Source organism: Lates calcarifer, linkage group LG17 (assembly GCF_001640805.2).
Source record: "Lates calcarifer isolate ASB-BC8 linkage group LG17, TLL_Latcal_v3, whole genome shotgun sequence".
Taxonomy (NCBI): Eukaryota; Metazoa; Chordata; class Actinopteri; family Centropomidae; genus Lates; species Lates calcarifer.
Genome location: NC_066849.1, coordinates 6252868 through 6272679, shown reverse-complemented (window position 1 = coordinate 6272679; position 19812 = coordinate 6252868). Strand labels below are relative to the sequence as shown.

The window sequence follows — 19812 nt, the reverse complement described above, 5'->3', positions numbered from 1 at the left end:
CTCACAAATGGATGAGCCGAGAGGAAAAACCACATATGAAAAATGAGGATAACAACTGTTTTTGTACAAAGCTGGAGTCACACACACAGCTTTACAAAAGCAGCTATTGTCAAAGAGAAGCAAAGACCACAACAAAAACTAAGGCCCTATACAAGCAGCAAGAAAAATAGTATCTGTATGGTACACAAGCTGTACATGGTACCATTACCTAAGTCTGAGACATGTTGTCATTTACTCAGATTATGGGCTTCCTGTTTAAAGAATGGAGCACAGTCATCTGCAAGAAATCAATCATGTAGGCGTATGAAATGTTTGTGGGTTATTAATTTTTTCTTGTGTTACAGAGAGGGTCCTGTCACTTGTACCTCAAAGAGCTTGTGCCCTTTTGCAAGACATTTCAATATTACATTACAAAAAAAGCTTTTGTTTGCTTGAAGTACTGTTACACATTTGAAAAAAAAAAAGTCTCAACTGCTTTTTATAAAACTGCCCATTCTTTCGTTTCTCTGTGTCCACTCCACTTTATAGGAAATTCCAGCTTCTCCTGAACCCCCAGAGCAGGTTTGGGCAGTTCTCTTGTTTACCTTTTTCTCTGGCCCTGCCCCTCTGCTCTGGCACTTCCTGATCACCTTGGCCTGTTAGAGGTGAGCTGCTTCTGATCTCACACAGGAGCAGCCTTTCTCGGTTTTGCCTTGGAGAATTCCCCATAGACCGGCAGCCAGATAAAGTTTCTCCACTTGAAGGCCGGGCAGCCAATCAGCAGGCTCCGTGACTGGGACAAAGTCCTCTTCACTGAGTCATTTAACTCCCCCTTTCCTTCCCCTCCACCTCCTCTCTGAATGGTTTAACGTTACACCCTCTGCAAAGATTTACCTGTCCAGGTGGACTGCACTGTTGAAAACGAACATGGCTCATGAAGTCAGGTGAGTACACTTTCCCACTCTAAGTTGATTTTTTTAATTAGAAGAGTGGTTATTTGTCTTAAATGCTTCAGTAGTTCAACTTTGATTCCCTGTACAGTCATAAAACTGTCTCCTGTGCCTGTTGCTGCTCTGTATTATTTGCATGGAAGTCATTTGCATTGACTCCCTGTGTCAGTGTGTGTGTTTTACCCATCACTTTGAGTGAGTGTGAGAGACAGATGATAAATATGATTATGTTTCATGCGTAGATTTCCTGTTACCTATGTGTGTTCGTGTTCAGTGCAGTCTGTGCTGATCTAGTCAGCCATTCTGATGTTAGAGACACTTCACAGAGCTTCACATCTGCCTGCAGCTGTTCTCCCCAGACTGAGGTGTCAGGTCTGGCTTGGACTCACAGCTGAGATTGCTATGAACTCAGAGAGGGACCGGCATACGTAAACATATGTGCACACACAAGAGCTTCATGTAGAGGTTATTGGGAGGGCAGGAATTACATTACTCTGTTGCTCCACATCCCATATGTTCATTCTAAATGGAACAAAATATGCTGGATTTCAGGTTATCTTATGTAATATTATCTGTGAGTCCAGCTTTTAATAAGTGTGGCTTAAGCCCAAGATGTTAGTTTCTAAATTAAACTAGTGTAAAATAATATGGAAGATTCCATTTTGTTTATGCTACATGACCACAATTATCTATATCAGGTAGAGAGATACCGACAGGTAGAAATAAATGACTCATAATGAGGTCTTAACAGGGTGTTAACTTCTACACACTGTAATGTTTGACCTAATTAGGAATATAAAGAGGTTTCACTCATTATTCTTGTCCTGTTACACAGAAATACTTGATGTTTCTGTTTTTTTCCACTGTTTGTCTTTTTATTGTTGTGTGTGGTTGTGAAGCAGATGTCTACACTGACAGAAAAAAAAACATTGCTTACTGGAATTTTCAGTATTTCAGGGACATGTCTCAACACACCAGACTATGTAGGATTCTGTGTGTGTGTGTGTGTGTGTGTGTGTTATATTTGACTCACACTCTTGGTGCCTATAACTGCAGACTACATCATGTTAATTTGTGTTCAGTCCGTGTTTATTGAGCTGCTTGGAACAGCAGGGCTGACCGGGCATCAGCAAGTTATCCTGATAACCAAGACTATTTTTAGAAATTTTTTTTATCAGGTCATCAACATGCTGTTGATGACCTGATATGTTCGTTCATGAGCAACTATTGGTTCCCACCCTTTGCTGCAGTTGTGTTGGTTGAGTGTGGGCCTTGTCATTGCGTGTCAAAAATGAGTTTCCTTTTTGACATGAATCACAGAGCAATTTGTGGTCATGACAATGTGAGACCACACCTGCTGAAACTACAATGATCAGTGACTTTACACACATATCAGTATCCTGCAGCACATATAATAAAATCTTCAATGATTAAGAAACTAGTTATGCAAAGGAAGCCTGTGTTACGTTTAATCCACCACGCAAACTCCATTTTGTCTGATATGGTTGACTCTGCCTTTGGCTCTGAGGGTGTGTTTGTTTGATTGATACAGATACGATTTGGTTTCTCCAGCTGAATATAAGCTAGCTCAGTGTGGACAGCCAGAGTGCTGACGCAGACGCAGTTACCATGTCATTTGGCTGTTTTTCAGCCCTCAATCATTAGGAAACTGAGCTGACTTGGCACACCCTCGTGCCATTATTAACCCGGCAAGTCATCTCAGATCACAGGAGAGTAACCCCTGAGTGAATCAACAGCCCTATTTACATAACATGTGCAATGTGTAAGGAAGAAGGTATAGGTTATCCTAAACAAACAACTCTCCCTGCTCTCAATAGTTGAAAAGCTTGTGGGACAGCCTATTGAGCTGAGGCTTGATATGACTTTGGTTCAAAGAAAAAGGAGACACTACGTCGGTGTTGTATTTACAGTCTAAACACAGCTTTGTCTTTCACTTAGTGATCCAAACTGAAATGGAAAAGTGTGCAGAATGATTATTCTGCAGCCAAACTGAAACCCTGGCATTTCTCATGCTTGATTGGCAATTGGACTGAAAGCGTAGTTATTAATAAAACCTCAGCCATATGTAGTTAAGGTTCAGCCAGTCAGCTCTCTGTCATTGTCTCAAGAGCAAAGTGCAGCAGTCTAGCAGTGTTGTGGAGAGTGTCGTCTTCAGGGATCAGGAATGAACCAGAGAGAGCGAATGTTCCTCTTGCACAGGTGTGTCCTCATAATCTTCCCATGTGGGTGTGTAGAGGCATGTATGTCTGTTTATGTGTGTGTGCGTGTGTGTGCGTGTGTGTGTGTGTGTGTCCCCAAGTGCATGTCTCAGCATGCAGGTAGCTGTGTGCAGGAAATCATTGTGTGATCTTCATTCCAAACAGAGATTATTTTGGTTAATTAATTCCAGTCAGGCTGTAAAGTACCTGCGTGCTGAAGATGTCATCCATTTTGTTTCAGACTAAATAGGGTTATAATCAGATCCTTTTATTTTTTATTGTAAGAGTTGAGGGACACCAAAGTTCCCCCGGAGGAAGAAGAGAACAAACTTATAGGAGATTATGTTATCCTGTTCAGATCAGGAGTTGGAGAGAATATCAAACCACCTTCATTTTTCATTTTCCATAACTTTGAATCCCCTTTCTCTTTATTTTTTTTTTGTTTTGTTTTTTCATTTTCACCTCCTGCTGGCAGGTATTTGCTCATCCGTACTTTCTCCCTTTCTGCCTCTCTCTACACATCTTTTCCTGTGTAGTGATGAAAGTGCTCTGCTCCATAGATCAGACCAGACCTCAGACGCAGCAGGTGCCACAGTGTGTGATGAATCAGTCACGTTACTGCAAGCTCTCAGAGGGAAAGTTCATCTTTGTTAAGACTGCTCAGCCTCTTCTTATTAGCTTCCCCCTCCCAGACACGCCAAAGACACTGAGCTGTTATAGCTGTCATAACTTGCTGCGTGCCATTCTCACACTGTATGTAAAAAGAAATGAAGAAAGTTTTGACAACTTTGTGGTTACTCTGTGGATTTGTAAATGCCTGTACATGCATTGGACCGTATTTGTATGCATTAGTATATTGGGATGTGCATCAACGTGTATTGTTTTCTATGATTTTATTCATAGCATGAGGATGTTTCTGATCAAAATAGATCTAGTGCCTCTATTAAATTTGTATTCTGTATACTCTACACACAAGTTTTGTTGTTGTCACTTGTGTTTTTGTTTATTTTTATTTATTTTTTTAAACAAGACCTAGTGTCTCATTAAGCAGCCAAGACCCAATAGTGGATCCAGAAACAAAGCTAGTGGTGAGCCAACAAGATGGCTGTTGCCAAGGTGACATGTGTCTGACTGAGCCCATCTGCTCGTGTCCATGTGCTCGAGGAGCCTGCCTGTTTTGGATATGACGTGTACACTGGCAAGCTCACAGCAGTGTTGAGCACAAAACAAACCTGTGTGAGAGAGAAGGAAAAAAAAAAAACACTTGCATGTTTGAAATCATGTCACATTTCACTGTGGATTAACAGTGGTGCGTGTTTGTCGTGCAGTACAGCGAGCATGTTCTGGAGACTTATCTGTGTCCCTACACTTGCTGCTGCTGAGATGAGTGGTATTGATGTTCCTGCATTCACAGAAGAAAACTCAGTAGTTCGATATCGCTTTTCAGTGCCAGAGGGGGGAAAAACCTGAGAGAAAAATAAAGTTTGGAGGACTGCTGTACACGTCATCTGCTGCTGTTGTTAATGTGTGTGAGAGAGAAAGAAAAGATCCCTGTGTTCCTGCCCTGCTCCGGCAAAAACAGCAAACAGCTAATGAATATTTTCACACTCGGTTTCCTTCACATGGCAACTGTGTCTGCTGTCTCTCCTCCCACAGTGGTGGAAAGTAACAGAGTACATTTACTCAAGTGCTATACCTAAGTACAAGTTTGAGCTGCTTGTATTTCACTCGAGTGGTTTCTATTTGCTGCTGTACTTCTACTCCACTGCCCTTACCTGACAGCTTCGCTTACTGCTTAGTTTTTAGATATATATTTCTTCCACACACTGTTAAGAATTAAATCACTGGCTCCAAACATTTTGTTGTCTATGACCTCTTACAAAAACAATGTCTTGTGTTTCACATGTCTGTGATTGTAACCAAAGAGACATTTCCCTCTAAGCTCCTCAGATGTTTTCATTTAAATAACTTCTCAAATACCAGAGAGGTAAAACTGTCAATTATTTCACAAAAAACAAAGCTAAAAAGGTTCAAAAATCAGAGGACAAATTTGTCTACCAGAGCTTTTTTTTTTTTTTTTTTCCTCCTTTCCTACCCCATTAATCATCAGAAGATCCCTGTGATTTATCCAGTGACTCTTTGGAGGGGGACCTGATCTCTAGGTTGAACCGCTGGACTACATGACATAGTTTATAAACTTGTTAGGACTAGCTCCACCTCAAGCAGCTACAACATTAAAATGCTTCTTACACATTTGGGGCTGACTAACAAGGTCAGTGGTTCGATCCCCATCTCCTCCAGTCTGTGTGCCTAAGTGGGGCACTGAACCCCAAACTGCCCCTAACGGCATATCATCGGTGTGTGAATGTGTGTGCATGTGTTAAAAGGAGAAAAAAACATACACAGAACAAGCGCTGTATGAATATGTGTGAATGGGTAAATGTGACCTGTAGTGTAAAGCGCTTTGAGTGGTTGACTAGAAAAGCACTGTATAAATGCAGCCCATTCCATTTACACATTGATGCTCCAGTATTAGTATAACAATTTAATAATGTCATATATTATAAAATGGCAGTCACAGGGGGCATTTTCTGCTCAACCATTACTGTTACTTTTGATACTGTAATACTTCAGTACTTGTATTTAAGTGGTATTTTGAATGCTGGACTTTTAGTTGTAACAGAGTATTTTCACTGAGTTCCTTTACTTAAATACTCTGAGCACTTCTTCCACCACTGCCTCTCTTACACTATGTTTCTGTTCCCCACAGATGCTGCTAACGATCTCCTCAGTGGATCCTACAAGAGTCTTCATGAATATCCAGGTGGAGAGTATACAGCCTGAGGGTGCCATGGCGATGGCAGGAGCATCGGCGGCACCCCTTTCCCCCTCAGATTATGGACTGTTGTCTCCGCCTCCTGACCTGTGTGTGGCATGTGGCCACAGTCACCAGCTGGAGGAGAACCACGAGTACCTCTACAAGGAGGAGGTGGACGATGATCTCGTCTGTCACATCTGCCTGCAGCCACTCATCAGGCCCCTGGACACGCCCTGTGGACATACCTACTGCCAGGAGTGTCTCACCAGCTTCCTGCTGGAAAGTGACTTCTGCCCTGTGTGCCGCGCGCCCCTCATGCTGCAGAGCTGCAGGAAGCCCAGCCTGCTGGTGCACAAGCTGCTGGATAAGCTGATTGTGGCTTGCCCCTTCACTGACCACTGCACTGAAACACTGTCCCGTGGTGAGCTGGAAGACCACATCAAGAGCAGGTAGGATGGCAGATAGTACGGTTTAGTTCATCCCAACACTCCAATTATAAAAGCAGTTTGTATCTCTAAACATTTATAGACATTTAACTGTGTATTTTCCATTAGAGAAACTGAGATACAATCAGAGCTCTTACAAGTAAATAAGCAATAACTTGAGCTAGTTTTTAAAATGTTCCTTTATATCCTATTTACCCTTGTTATCTGACAAAAACTACAATGACCTGCAGTAAACACACACTCTCAGTTCCCTGCCCTCCTCTGTCTGTTGTCATTAACCCATAGCTCCAGTCCCAAAGAAGAAACTTCTTCCTCCAACCAGCCTTTCATCTAAACTAGACCCTGCTCCTCTGTTTACATATCATTAAAAGGCAGTACTTTGGTCTTTCTCAGGCTGGGTCTGTTTTCATTAATGCTCATTAACACTCCCTGAGCCCACAGGCCGCTGGGATAATTAGTGCATCTCGCCACACATCACACACAGGCAGCGCAGTGTTTCCAGTTCATTTGCACTTGATAAAAAAACTCAAGTCTCATAAAACTCCTCAAACTTAAAAAGTTGTTTTCTGCCCCATCCCTCTGTCTTATTTCCCACCTCCTACACATGCACCACTTTCTTCTGGCTCTTTTTCACCTTCTCCTTTACCTCAGTTTTCCCTGCTTTGCTCCATAGTTTCCCAGCCTTCTCCTTCATGTAGCGTGAATGTTATAATGAGGTGTGGGGCTCCGAGACCAACTCCCAGAAGGATTCAACTGCTCTCCCGTAGTTAGACGGTTTTATCTGTGGAGGTGAGAGGCCATGTCCAGAGAGACAGCTCTACACATTGTGTGCAGGGATGTGAAAAGGTTTCAGTGAAACACCCATTTCAACATCTCTATCTGCTCACTTATTTTACCATGGTTCAGTGATTGTAGCTGTCTGTACAGTGGAGTAAATGCGTCTTCGGTTGACCAGTTTTTGTTTAAGTTGTTGTTGGCCCACCATTTGTTGAGTTTTTTTTTTTAGATTGGTGACTATGGACCAACTATGGAAAAACTTTATAGTATACCTTATAGTATGTACCAGAATAACTTCAATATACCTTGGAATAGACTCTACAAGTCAAACTATAAGTTGAACTCTCCTAGACAGATTTTGGCTTTAGGACATTACTGGGATGTGCCTGTTGTTAGAATATTCTCAAAATCACGGTAGCGCAAAATGGCTCACATGGCAATAAGGCCTAGGAAACACACTACCTCATCTCATCTGTGTCCCGACAGACACAGAAGTTCTACGACATTTGTATGAGACACCACTCTTCCCTGACCATATCTGTCTGTGGGTGTATTCTGGTGCTCATGATGTCTCATGGCTATACCCTACAATCTGGCACTGGGTCAGAGGTTGTAATGACTGAGACAGCCAACCATCTGGTCAGAGTTGATTTCATACTCATTTAATCACTCGTGACCTTTATTGGCCTTTGGATGGAAGAAATTGTTATTCTGGACACATCTGCTGCAATCAAGAGAAAAATCTTAACTGTCTGATCAGAGGTATTTCCTGTTGGCTTTGTTACTTTGCCCTGTAAGGGCTTGTAAAGGATTCAGCCGGAGAGGGCCTCCCCAAACACTCAGGTATTTACTTATTTTTGCCAGATACGTGTAGCTACATGTGCATGTATTGCTGGTAATCCTTGAAACAGGTTCCTCTCGGTCATATATTTTATGTATTCGTCAAATTAATTTATTGAGTTTCATGTGTATGTTTTACTGATGTTCTGCCTTGAGCATGATGGTGTTTGTTTTTCCCTCTTCTTGTTTTTTGTGAAAATGTTTTCAAGTGCACTTCCAAAGCCCACTGAGGAATTCTTCAAAGTTTGTGTGAATATTTGGAAAAGAAAAGAATAATTGCTGACAGTTACTGTAATTTTCTTCTGTGTAGTTAAGTGTGCCAGTTACTTTTGTGTTTGACCTTGCTGATTGTGTATATGTGTTGTAGAGAGAAAGAGTTAAGACCTCGCTATGGCCAAAAATAGTGTGGTTAAACTAAGGTTTTTTCTATGCTGTTTAGTATACTATTCAACATTTTATTCCTAGACCCATGATACCCTTTCTTTTTAATCCAGAGTGATTGATATGCTGCAGGTGTCCTCCCTTCCCTTCTTGCCACCAAGGGGAGGGAGGATGACCTGAGGAAGTGGCCTCAGTTAGCTTCACGTTCGCAAAAATGTCACAAAGTTGAGGGATATGTTGTGTTGTCTGCAGCCGTACTAACAATCAAGCTAAGCTAAATTTCTGGCCTAAACAAGAGTGTGCTGCCTTGTCAAACATAATATGTAAAAAACCTACAAAAAGGATGCCATAGTTCGTCTGTGCAAGCAACCCATAGTATCTTTATTGTTAGGTGATCTGACAGTATACTGTAGTGAGCAACAATCTTAACCACATCTTTATTATTGTTAGTGTGACAGTAAAGGTCCTGTGCGCCTGCTGCCAGTACATGTGATATTCAATTGTAGGAACAAAAAACCTATATGGGCTTTTAGGTTTAAAGACTGTTCATACAACTTTGACTTCACATCAGTATGAGCACTTGACTCCTGTGAAAGGGAAATGAATGCTGTCATGATTCCAGCCTCAGTCTCGTTAATGTTGCCCATTCTGCCCGCCTGTCCCCGTCAGCCACAGTCTCTCTGCCTCAGGCTGTTTATATGGAACTCTCTCAACTGTCATTCCTCACCTCTCAGTCTTTTCCTCCTGTCCCAGTCACATGACCCTCCCCGCCCCGTCACACATGTGCTCTCAGTTTCCCATCCAGCCAGTATCTAAACCTGCCTCTTCCATTTGGACAATGCCAGATCATAGTATGTTATCTTGTTCTTTGTGCTGCTCATGGACTCCAGTTTTTGCCATCTCACCTGTTACATGCCTGTCTGTCTGCCTGTAAGCCTTTTTCACAGTTTCAAGTCTCCTTACTGCACCTGTCTCCCTACCTGTCTGCATTTGGGTCCTCCTGCTTCTGATTCTGTACATCAGTTGTGACAAATGGGGTGAGACTATGTGTATGTGTGCACGTTATGACTGTGTTTTTGCAAGTGCGAGTTAATGCGCTAGTGTATGAAACGAACCCTGTGGGGCAGACTGGTTTCTGTTCACAAACTGCATCCTGTCACAATCCAATTACATTTCCATTTCCTGCGTGCCCTGTGGTCTCGTTGCTGTGCATACTGTTCAAATACCGCAGGACAACTTATGCCTCAGTATGCACGCATGCAAGCATTAACACACACGTGCACGCACACACACACACACACACACACACACACACACAGACACACACACACACACACACAAATACAGCCTGTAACCACACTACCTCCATCCATGAAATATTCATTCAGACAGGGTATTTACACCAGTTAAGTGTCTTTCTTGAGGGTAGCAGACGGCTCAGTTCTATGAAAATCAGCTAACAGTGTGAGAAAAAAAAAGGTAAAAAGAGGGAAAACAAGGAGAGGAAAAGAGGAAGGCAAGTGAAAAGATGGAAATTAAGGTCATGAAAAAGAGAACGCTATGTGATGCCGAGACAAATTTGTGATTTGGGTATAAATAAAATTGACTAAAATAAATAATACTGGGAAAGGGATCAAGGGTGAGATTTGACAGGATGGGATGAAAATAGATTAGAGTTGCTGCAGTGTGTCATATTCAAAGGTGTTTATCCACCATCTCTCCCTCCTGCCTTGTGTTTACTAAAGAAAAAGACAAAGAGGGTTGGCAGTGTGAAGACACATGAAAGAGACAGAGAAGGATAAAAAAAAAAAAAATCTTGTTCACACACCAGTCAAGCTCACTGCAATTAGTAGTTTAAATGTGTCCTGCTCCTGTGTTCAAAATCAGATCACACATTCAAATCAATGACACCAACACCAACAGCCAGCAACACCTAACACAGTCCATCAACACACACCTCTCCCCCAGTCACCTCCCAGCTTCCCACAACCAATCAAAGCAGGTAGTGATGACAGAAGGGTTTAACCTTTATCTTTCACTTTATTTTTGTACAATCTGGAATTGAATGAAAGTGTAAATGAATGAATAACTGACTGAATGAAATGTGCATTTGGACAGTGGTTCAGTAAAGACCTCTTTCAAATCTCCTTTTTTTTTTTTTCTTTCTCATTCACGTCACTTAGAATAATAAGCCTCTATCCCTGCAGAGAATAATGATTGCTGGTGTGTTTTGGTCATGCTCTGTCTTTTTTTTCCACACATGTAGGCAGATTCTTTTGAGCAATCAGACCAATCTGCTGCACAGGGAGCAGTCCATCGCTACAGAGGAGGGGTGAGGGTATAGAGGCAACATACTCTCTCCCTCCCCCTCCTTATCCTCCCCTTCACGGGCCAACGTATGTGCAGGCAGAGGGAGGTGAATGCAGAGGTTGTACGTGTTTGTGTGCATGTGTGTGTGTGAGTATGTCTGAGTCTGTGTGAGCGTGTGTGTACGCGTGTGAAGACGGCACAGCCAATCAGAGCAGCACCAGGTACCACCCCCCCCCCCTTGTGTCTTTGTTTGGTCTGCTCCATCTCCCCCCTCAGTGGTTTCTGCTGCAGTATAAGTCACAGCCTGCGCTGTTCTCTCTGACATACATCACGCGCGCACACACACGCACACACCGAGGGAAACAGACATGCACACACATGCATACGAGTGCAAATCCTCTTACAACTCGCTAGTGCCCAGAGCAGATTAAGGGGCTGCACATCTCAAATTGTATTCCAAATGTGCCACCTTTCCATGGGTCTCCTTCCTCTTCTTCTTTCACTTTCTCCTCTTCCTCCTATGCCACAACGGGACTTCTCCTCTGCACCTGCTTCTACTGCTGCTTCTTCCTCCTCCTCCGCTCCGTCTTCAACCTCTGGCAACTGGCCCGTTTGCCTCTGCAGCTGAGATGACCAGGCAGCCAGCCTGAGGCAGAGGAAAGAACTCACACAGACAGAGGTAGAAAGAAAGAGAGGTGGTGGTGGTGGTGGGGAGAACAAGAAAGAGCGTGAAAAGGTAGGAATTGAAGGATTAATTCCAATCTGAGAGTGCCGCTGGAGAAGGAAGGCAGGCAAGGAGGAGGAGAGGGGGGGTCAGCACGGCCAGGTTTGGAGAATTGGAGGTGGAGGGGGACGAGGGGGAGGAGGGGGGGAACAGAAGAGGAGAGAGAGCTTCAGTGCAGAGAGAAGAGGAAGAGGGGAAAGACAGAGTGGGGTGAAAGAAAGGGGGAGAGAGCCGAGCGTTGACCATGAAGGCTCTGTTGCTGCTGGTCCTGCCCTGGCTCAGCCCGGCCAACTACACAGACAATTTGGGCAACCTGCACATCCTCTATTCTGAGCTGTGAGTACGACACTGTGAGCCTCCACCTGCATCCTCTCACTAGCATCACCCCATCTCTCCCCTCCATCAACAGTCCATGCGGCTTTTAATGTGTTATTGTGCATGTATTTCACTTTGATGAGCCGTTTGTTTGTGTCCTTGGGCACTCCACTCATGCATACTTGTGTGTAACTTCCTGTGGTTATATTTTGATCACCACTTGAAGAGTTAAAGCGTTGTCTCTTAAGTTGTGAAAATTGTTGGAGAATTGCTTCCCTGATGCTGTGGTCACAGACATGCAGTAGAACCAGCAGGCAGAGCTTTGTGCTGTTCAGGACAGTTTGGATGCTACAGAGCAGTACTGCAGCATGGCATCTCTCTCTCTCTTTCTCTCTCTCTCTTCAACAGCATGTGTGAGTGTGTCTGTATTGATTTGAGCAAAAATGTCAGCACACATTTGCTCACAGTTGTAGCCTTTAAACACTGTGTGCGTGCGCGAGTCTCGCTGAGCATATGGACAGTTGTAACTACGCCGTGTGTTTGTGGAAAAGACTTTCACCTCAGCATTAAAAATTCAAAGCTGGCTACTCTCGGATTGCATCTGTTCAATACGTGGCATGTGATCAACTATGTACACATAATATTCATTGTATGTAACATAAACACCATCATGACATAGAATAACATAAAACCACACATGTTGGGGCACATCCTCATAACCTTTACCTTTACAGATAGAGACCATGTCAGATATTGAAACAAACCACTTTTCTTGTCCATGTGTCAACATGAGGGCTGCAGCTAAGGATTATTTTCATTATTGACTGATCCGTCAACTATTTTTACATTTAATATTAATTGTTTAGTATAGAAGGTGCCCACAGCAGTGTCTTTATATTGCTTTTTTTATTCCAAAAGCCACATATATTCAGTTTACAATGATATGAAACAGAGAAAAGGAGCAATTTTAGAAGTTGAAATCAGGGGACGTTCAGCATTTTCACTTCACAATTGACTCAAAATTGTTGCCATCTTATTGAATATTTGATGGCTTGTTTCGGCAGGAATCAACAAAACAGCAGACTAAACATTACTGTCATCTTTTTACGCCATAATATACGTCACGCTGTCTGCGCTCTTGGCTCCGCTTCTTCTTCTGAGCTGTGCTCTCTGCTCTGTATTAGCCCCCAGACTCTCTTTGTGTGGGAGTTAATGTTGACTATAACCGGCAGCTCCATGTGAAGCCAGGGTTCTCTGATCCCTGAGCTGGGCTACCGCTCCTCTCTCCAGCATGACGGAAATGTTCCATTATACTGCATGAATGCGTGGAACAATGGAGAGCCTTGCAAATCCCCTCATTTCATTGTATGCTCTTTCCACTGAGTAGGGCTTTAGCTCCTGCAGACACCAAGAGCCCATATTGGACAGTTATGGATGCCAAAGAGGAGAGGAGAGAAGGACAATGTGGGCAAACGTTTGATTACATGGAGAAGGAATGGAAGGAGGAGAAGGATGCGGTGAGAATGGAAATGTAGTGGATGAGCAGTATAGCAGAGAGAAGAGGAGACAGGAGGGTATAAGGTCACTTCCTGTGCCTGCCTTCCATCTGGCCATACATACGGCTGCCATGGTGATGGCACCCAGCATGCCCAGTGTAGCATGTGGGTCATTTCAATGAGGGGTTCCTTGCAAATAATATGATCAGATTTCCCCCAGACACTACCTAAACCCACCAAGCGAGAAATACTGATGGTGAGACAGGGAGAGTGTGTGTGGGAGTGTGTTTCTGTGGTTGTGACAGTGAGGTTTTTTTTTTTTTTCGCTGATTATGACATGACAGAGAGAGAAACCAGGAGCAGACAAACGCGGACGTGGTGTTTTTCTGCCTGGCTGGAGAGCACTGGCACACCATTTGTCTTTATCCATACTGTTGACAGGAGCAGCCTCTAGCTACCCCCTATGTGACCACCATCTCGGCCTGCCTCTATTTTTCCACTCCCCTGTCTCCCCTCTTCCCTCTCCCTCGACTCTTTATTTTCTGATGCCTTTCAATTTATGTGATTACCACAGTGATCAGATATTGTGTGGGAAAAATGAGAGTGGCTGCGATCTGTGCTGCTCACACATAACTGCACGTACACAGGCTTGTATACAGACTATGTTGGCTACACACAGGGTGTGGATGGGACTAACAATGCTGGGTGAGGGGTTGGGGGGTGTAAATGTTTCTCTGATGGAATGCTTAATATGGTTACTGACATTTTACTCTGTCAGCACCAACCAATACAAACGCAGCACTGGCACACTCAGGAGAGCACCTCAATTGTGATTTTTTTTACTCTTTACTTCCTGACACACACACACACTCACACATACACACGCACATCATTAGACTTTGGTTATTCCCTCCCCCCAGCCCACATGGCCTCCCCTGATAATCACAGTGCAGTGCTGTAGAGCATTAATGATTAATCTATGTTCATTTCTGGGCCTGGGCTGAGATGTCTTAAACACTATGATTAGCTTAGCTTCCGTCCTTTCAGCCCTCATCTAGGAGGTGTTTGATCACCAAGAGCTGTGTGCAGTCCCACTGCTCCGGACATCTTCAGCATGGACGCATCCTAACAGGATTAGCCACCCGCCTGCCACGCATTCGCTGGATCTGAACAATACCAGTCATTAGTTTACACTGGGTCCATCTCAAGTCAAAGGCAGTGCAACATGTCATGCCCTGTTTGGCCCCGTAGCCGCTTCAAGTGTGGGGCAGACTTCACTAATTAGATTTTTGTTTGGATTAAATATTAATCCCTGTTCTGTAGTGAGGCAGCCTCCCCTGTCTCATTGTATCTAGCAGGCCAGAAATACAGGGAAGGCCTGGGGGAGAGTGGCTGAGAGATAAAAATCAGGCTACTTCCTACCCTCCTGAACAACTTGCACAGCCCCCAAAAAGGAGATAACATTAAATCAGCTTAATTATTTGATTATAGGATTTACACTATGAAGCATATTCGGTGGCTCCATCATGGGAGCATTTATATGCATGGGTAGACAAAGTCTACAAGAAACAACATTGTGAAGCAGTGTGCACTGCACACACAATCAAACATGAAAGAAAACATGGGGCAAGGACACATGTAGAGGACACAGTGAAGTTGTTCTCAAACAAACAGATGAATGCATAAATTTCATATTACACATTGCACTTCACATAGAACAAATAGTATGAAACAACACATCAAAACACACATTTTACAATGTATAATTGAAGTGTGCACAATGCATGTGTAAATACAACGCCACAGAAGAACAGATGAATTATGTATGTATTCATTTATTCATGAGAGCAGCGAGTAGCAGGTCAGAGTGTTTACTTAAGCAGAGCCGTCCTCTCAGATGTGTTTCTGTTTAAGCAGTAATACAGAAGGTGAACAGGTGTTAGTATCAGCATGCAGAGAAGGATTAAAGGTGGAGCTTGGTATGTTATGTTATATAGTGAATGCCTTTTTGCGAAACCTAAATATATGGTATTTGTTTCCGCAGTGCAGTGCACTTTCATATCTGTGCTGAATCATTTACATCAGGCGCCCTACTTTCTAAGCCATATCACTGAAGATGGGTGTGTTGTGAAAACAGGTGTCTGTTAACCTTTTGCCTCTGGCTGCCTCAAAGTCTGGCGGCTGTTTGCGGTCTTTGAGGCTTGACATGTTTAACATGGAATATTGTCTACCATCTCCTGTCTGCAGTGGGCTAATCTGCAGGAGGGGTTCCATATGAGCGGCCCGCAGAGCAGGGAGCCAGCAGGGTGTGACTGACAGCAGAGGGGAGAGCAGTGTGGAGTTTATCTCTCACGTGAACAGTGCCCTACTGAGTGCCAGGGCTTTGGGTTGGGCTGACCAGTGCTGGCTGTGTTTCAGGCGCTCGTACCATGGCACGTGGAGGTAGAGAAACCAGGACACTGCCAAGGGCTAGTGTGGCGTAGAGTGAGAAATATAGGCTAAAAGGTGCCAAGAGCAATGTGGGACAGCAGCCTAGTGGGGATTCTCTATGATCATGTACTGTAGTGTAGAGGGAATTACAGTTAGCCAGAGAAATGTACACATAATATTTCACTGCAGGGCTGGAAAACAGCCATTGTTAAGGTGCACATATGTAAGGTGCATTAGTAAGCTTAGATCCAGCTCAGCCAGAGAGCAGAGAATAAATCAGCTCTAGTACTTCCTGTGCTTTTCTCTGTTGACAAACGTAGTGTGAGTTTGCCCTCCTGGTTGAAACCAGACACTAACACAATAAATGCTGCATAAATGTCCTTCCAACCTGATCATGGGGTCAGGGCTCGACCAATGATCGTACATATTGATTGGCTGAAAAAACATGACTCAAGAGTTTGGGCTGCTTCCTAAGAGGCTGACTCGGCTGACACCGTAGGGCCTCACCTCTGCACTCGTAAAACGTACAGATGCATTAAGCACGCCAAACCTGCCGAGCCACCGCTCGCTGTACAGAAGCACAATGGAAAGTTCAAACACAAAGACAGGATTTATGTGCTGTGTGGGCTGCTGTACACATTCCCTTTTAGTTTCTGCATGCATTCATCTTCAAAGGCTGTAAGAAGTCACACCCAACTAAGCCTCGCCTCCTACTTCAATTTAGCAGCCTTGTCTTTGGAGACAAGCTTAACCAAAATTTCATCCCACAGCAGAGACTGTCCCCTTTAGCTGCGACCTCACCCCTCCTCATGCAGCAGATGGGATTACCCCTCACAGCAGGCGGATCCAATCAACACACCAGCGCATCCTCTGATTAACACTCCTCTAGTTCATCATTAACTGGATTACTCTGTCTGTCTCTATGTCTCTCTCTCTCTCTCTTCTCTCTCCATATATATATCTATCCATCATCCTGTCTTTTCCCTCCCAATCAAATTTTACTTTATGTGCTTGCCATGTGATCTAAGTGTGTGATAAAGAAGTAATTGATTTGCTCATCTAATCAAGGAGAAATGTTCAATTCGGGCCTTTATCAACATAAATTAAATTAATGGACACTGCACCAGCGGTCTTGTTTAGCCACTTTGTGTGTGTGGTGTGTGTGTGTGGTGTGTGTGTGTGTGTGTGTGTGTTAGGGGCCACAGGTGCTCCCCCAGAGTGCTGTTTTTTTTTTCCTTGCTCAGTCTGGTGTAAAGCGAGTTACTTCTTCTTGTGTCTTACCCAACAGCTATTATGGAAAGACAGAAAGAAAGAAGATTTTTGTCATCAATCCTTGAATTCCATCTCTCCATTGTTCCATCCTTGAATCAGCTGATTAGAGGTTGAGTTAAACCAGGGTCCATAAAACATGTCTGGATTTTAAAGATTGTTTTTTTAGCTTTATTTGCCTTTATAACAAGAGTAACAGGAAATTAGGTACAGATGGAAACTGAGTGCCTTCCTAGCTTCTCTTATGACTTGTAGGATTTTACCATTTTTAGATATAAATTTAGATGTTTTCTTTGTCCACAGGCAGATTAAAATGGTCTTTTTAAACTCAAAATGTGGCAGGGATGAGGCTGTCTGTGCTCACAACAAATAGATCAGAGTGACAAAAAAACTCACTGAATATTGCACCAACTGTGTCTGTGCATTCCCATATTCATTAGTGCTCCAAGAATAAACCCAACACACACACTGCCACTTTTAAGATTCTATCACATTCTTTGTGACATAAAGATATATCACACACACACACACACACACACACACACACGCACTTGTATTCTACACATTCTTTTACAAGAGAAACCTGCAGGCTACCTCCGGGCTCACAGTGCAGCCGGAGATTCTTTTCTTTTCTCGTGGGTTCTTGCATGTCAGGTGCTGCTGGTGTATTTTCAAGAGCTTCAGAAAGTTGGCTGCTGGAGTCTGAGCTTGTCAGGTACAACTGCCTGCTGCTGCCTTCAGATTAATGAGGAGAGACAAGAAAGAAGGGCTCACCTTGGCAAAATCACTCAAACTGTGGGTCGTACACAGGTCAGCTGGCTGTGCCCCCACTTGTGTGTCAACTGTGCATAAACAGCGCTTTAGATTCCAAGCCATTTGCATGATTACAGTGTGTTGAGTGCCCGCAGCATTTGAAAATATGCAGTGAGACACAGCGCAGTTAATGCGTCTGACTGTCTGACCTGAAATTGTCACCTCAGCAGAGGTAATTTGGTCTGTATGTGGAGTGTGGCCCAACACAACTGTCCACGGCAGTCAGGGAGCGGAGAGAGTATTTGGGTTAGGAAGGATAATCCACTCACCCCTAAAGAGGATTGGAGAATCTCGCAGGCTTTGATGAGTTGTGAGCTGGTGTTTATTTCACATCACAAGAACAAGGCTGTTTGTGTCACAGCCAGGGCCGCCTCGGCACAACCACCGTGTCACCGAAAGCATCATGGGTAAATGTTATTGCGCTGGAGATGGTAGAGGGACGAAGGAGGGGGAGGAGGGGGAGTACTGAGGATGTTTTGGTGTCTACGCTCCTTATCTCGCCACAGATCCCAGGCTTTAGAGAGATGATGTGATAACTGAGGCTTTGCTGACCGAGACAAGGATCCTGCGGTGCTAATGAGCATCTTCTAAGCTCAGTGATCATCCCCTGAAAAACGATGCTTCATGAGTAAAGGATAGGCTTTGCATAAGCACTCAAACTTCCATCATTAAACACAAAAGGATGTTTGTTTGCGAAAAGAGGGGAGAAAATAAGCAGGGAAAGCAGGTGTATGTGGATGTCTTTGCGAGCACTTCACCTCTCCGGTGTGCATACTTAATTGGCTTGCTTACCTTGGATGTAAAGCTCCAGGACCACCCTGGTGAGAAAGACAAGGGGTTTCTATCATGCTTCCCTGCCTGTAACCTCAGTAAGCACAGATTCTATCCTTAAACATTAAAACTGTAAGCAGCTGAGATATGGCTATGGCTGTACATCTACTCTTATCCCCCGGAGGAAGGAGATTTTAATTAACGGGAGACAAAGCCTCTAATAAACCAGTCGCACACTAAACAATGGATGTGCACTGCTGTCTCTGAGACTCTGTGCTGTGATGGCCTTTATGTTTCTGTGACTTATCAAAAACTACAACTTGTATCTGTTGTTCCCCACAGTGGGACAGCCCCAGATATATTTTTCTTTGCTTTTTATCATCTTTGTCCCAGGCTCTAGGATCATAGTACATGTTACAGAAATGAAGCCCTTAAGATCCTTCACAGTCAGACAGCCATTCTGACCCAAATTCTTTGTGTAGTGTGTATTCATTAACACTTGGACAGACATTTTTCTAACATTTTTGGGTGGTCTGTAAAATTTATGTAATTGAATGAACCTGTATTCAACAGTATTTGCCCATCTCCACCAACTGACTGTGGTTTTCCATTTTCCACTACCCTTGGTGAAACAGGGGAATGTTGTCTCAGCCTTCAGTTCCATATAGTCAGCGGACCAGTAGTGCCATGCAAGTGCCTATCAAAGGTGCGTGTGTGTGTGTGTGTGTGTGGGTGGGTTGGTGCAAATGTTTCAGTCAGAAACTCCACTGCTCCTACATGAGGCACCTTTAAGGAAAAAACTGAGTACCACACACAGTACATGTACACATTCACCTGCATATACTTACACACACAGGTGCTATTCTCTGCAACGAATAATTTTTGGATCCTCTGGAAGACAGCTGAGTGTGAGCACCAGTAGAGTTTAATTCCTCTAATTGATAGTGAGTGACATGAGGAAAGCTTCTGCCCCCTCAAGACTGCAGCACTGCCCTCTCATCTGCTGCTGATTGAAATATTGCTCTATTCAACCACTTCACTCAGTTAAGTGGTATGTTGGTGCATGGACATGCTTGATAGCGTCCAATTTGCTAACTGAATGAACAAGAATAACTCACAACAGCACTGCCCACACACAGGTAACGTGGATACACACACACACACACACGAGACACATGCACTTGTGTTATGTCACAGACCTCAGAGATCAATAGATACTTCAGCTTTGTGTAATGCTGTATCTAACTGAGAGTTTGACTCGTGGCTACAAGTGA

The 19812-nt window shown here is 43.7% G+C and overlaps 1 protein-coding gene across 6 annotated transcripts in view; it reads left to right on the top strand.

The window, feature by feature from the left end:
* Positions 1–693: 693 nt before the first annotated feature.
* Positions 694–19812, top strand: part of lnx1 (ligand of numb-protein X 1) — a 32948-nt gene continuing 13829 nt past the window's right edge. For 2 of the 6 annotated variants that reach the window (XM_018670191.2, XM_018670190.2), the window contains exons 1-2: positions 694–923; positions 5919–6415. In XM_018670191.2, coding sequence (XP_018525707.1) covers positions 5919–6415 — 497 coding nt within the window. In that variant the 5' untranslated portion in view covers positions 694–923. Of the gene's footprint in view, positions 924–5918; positions 6416–10545; positions 11781–19812 lie in introns of those variants that run through there. The other 4 variants (XM_018670192.2, XM_018670193.2, XM_018670194.2 and 1 more) reach the window with 4 other exon arrangements.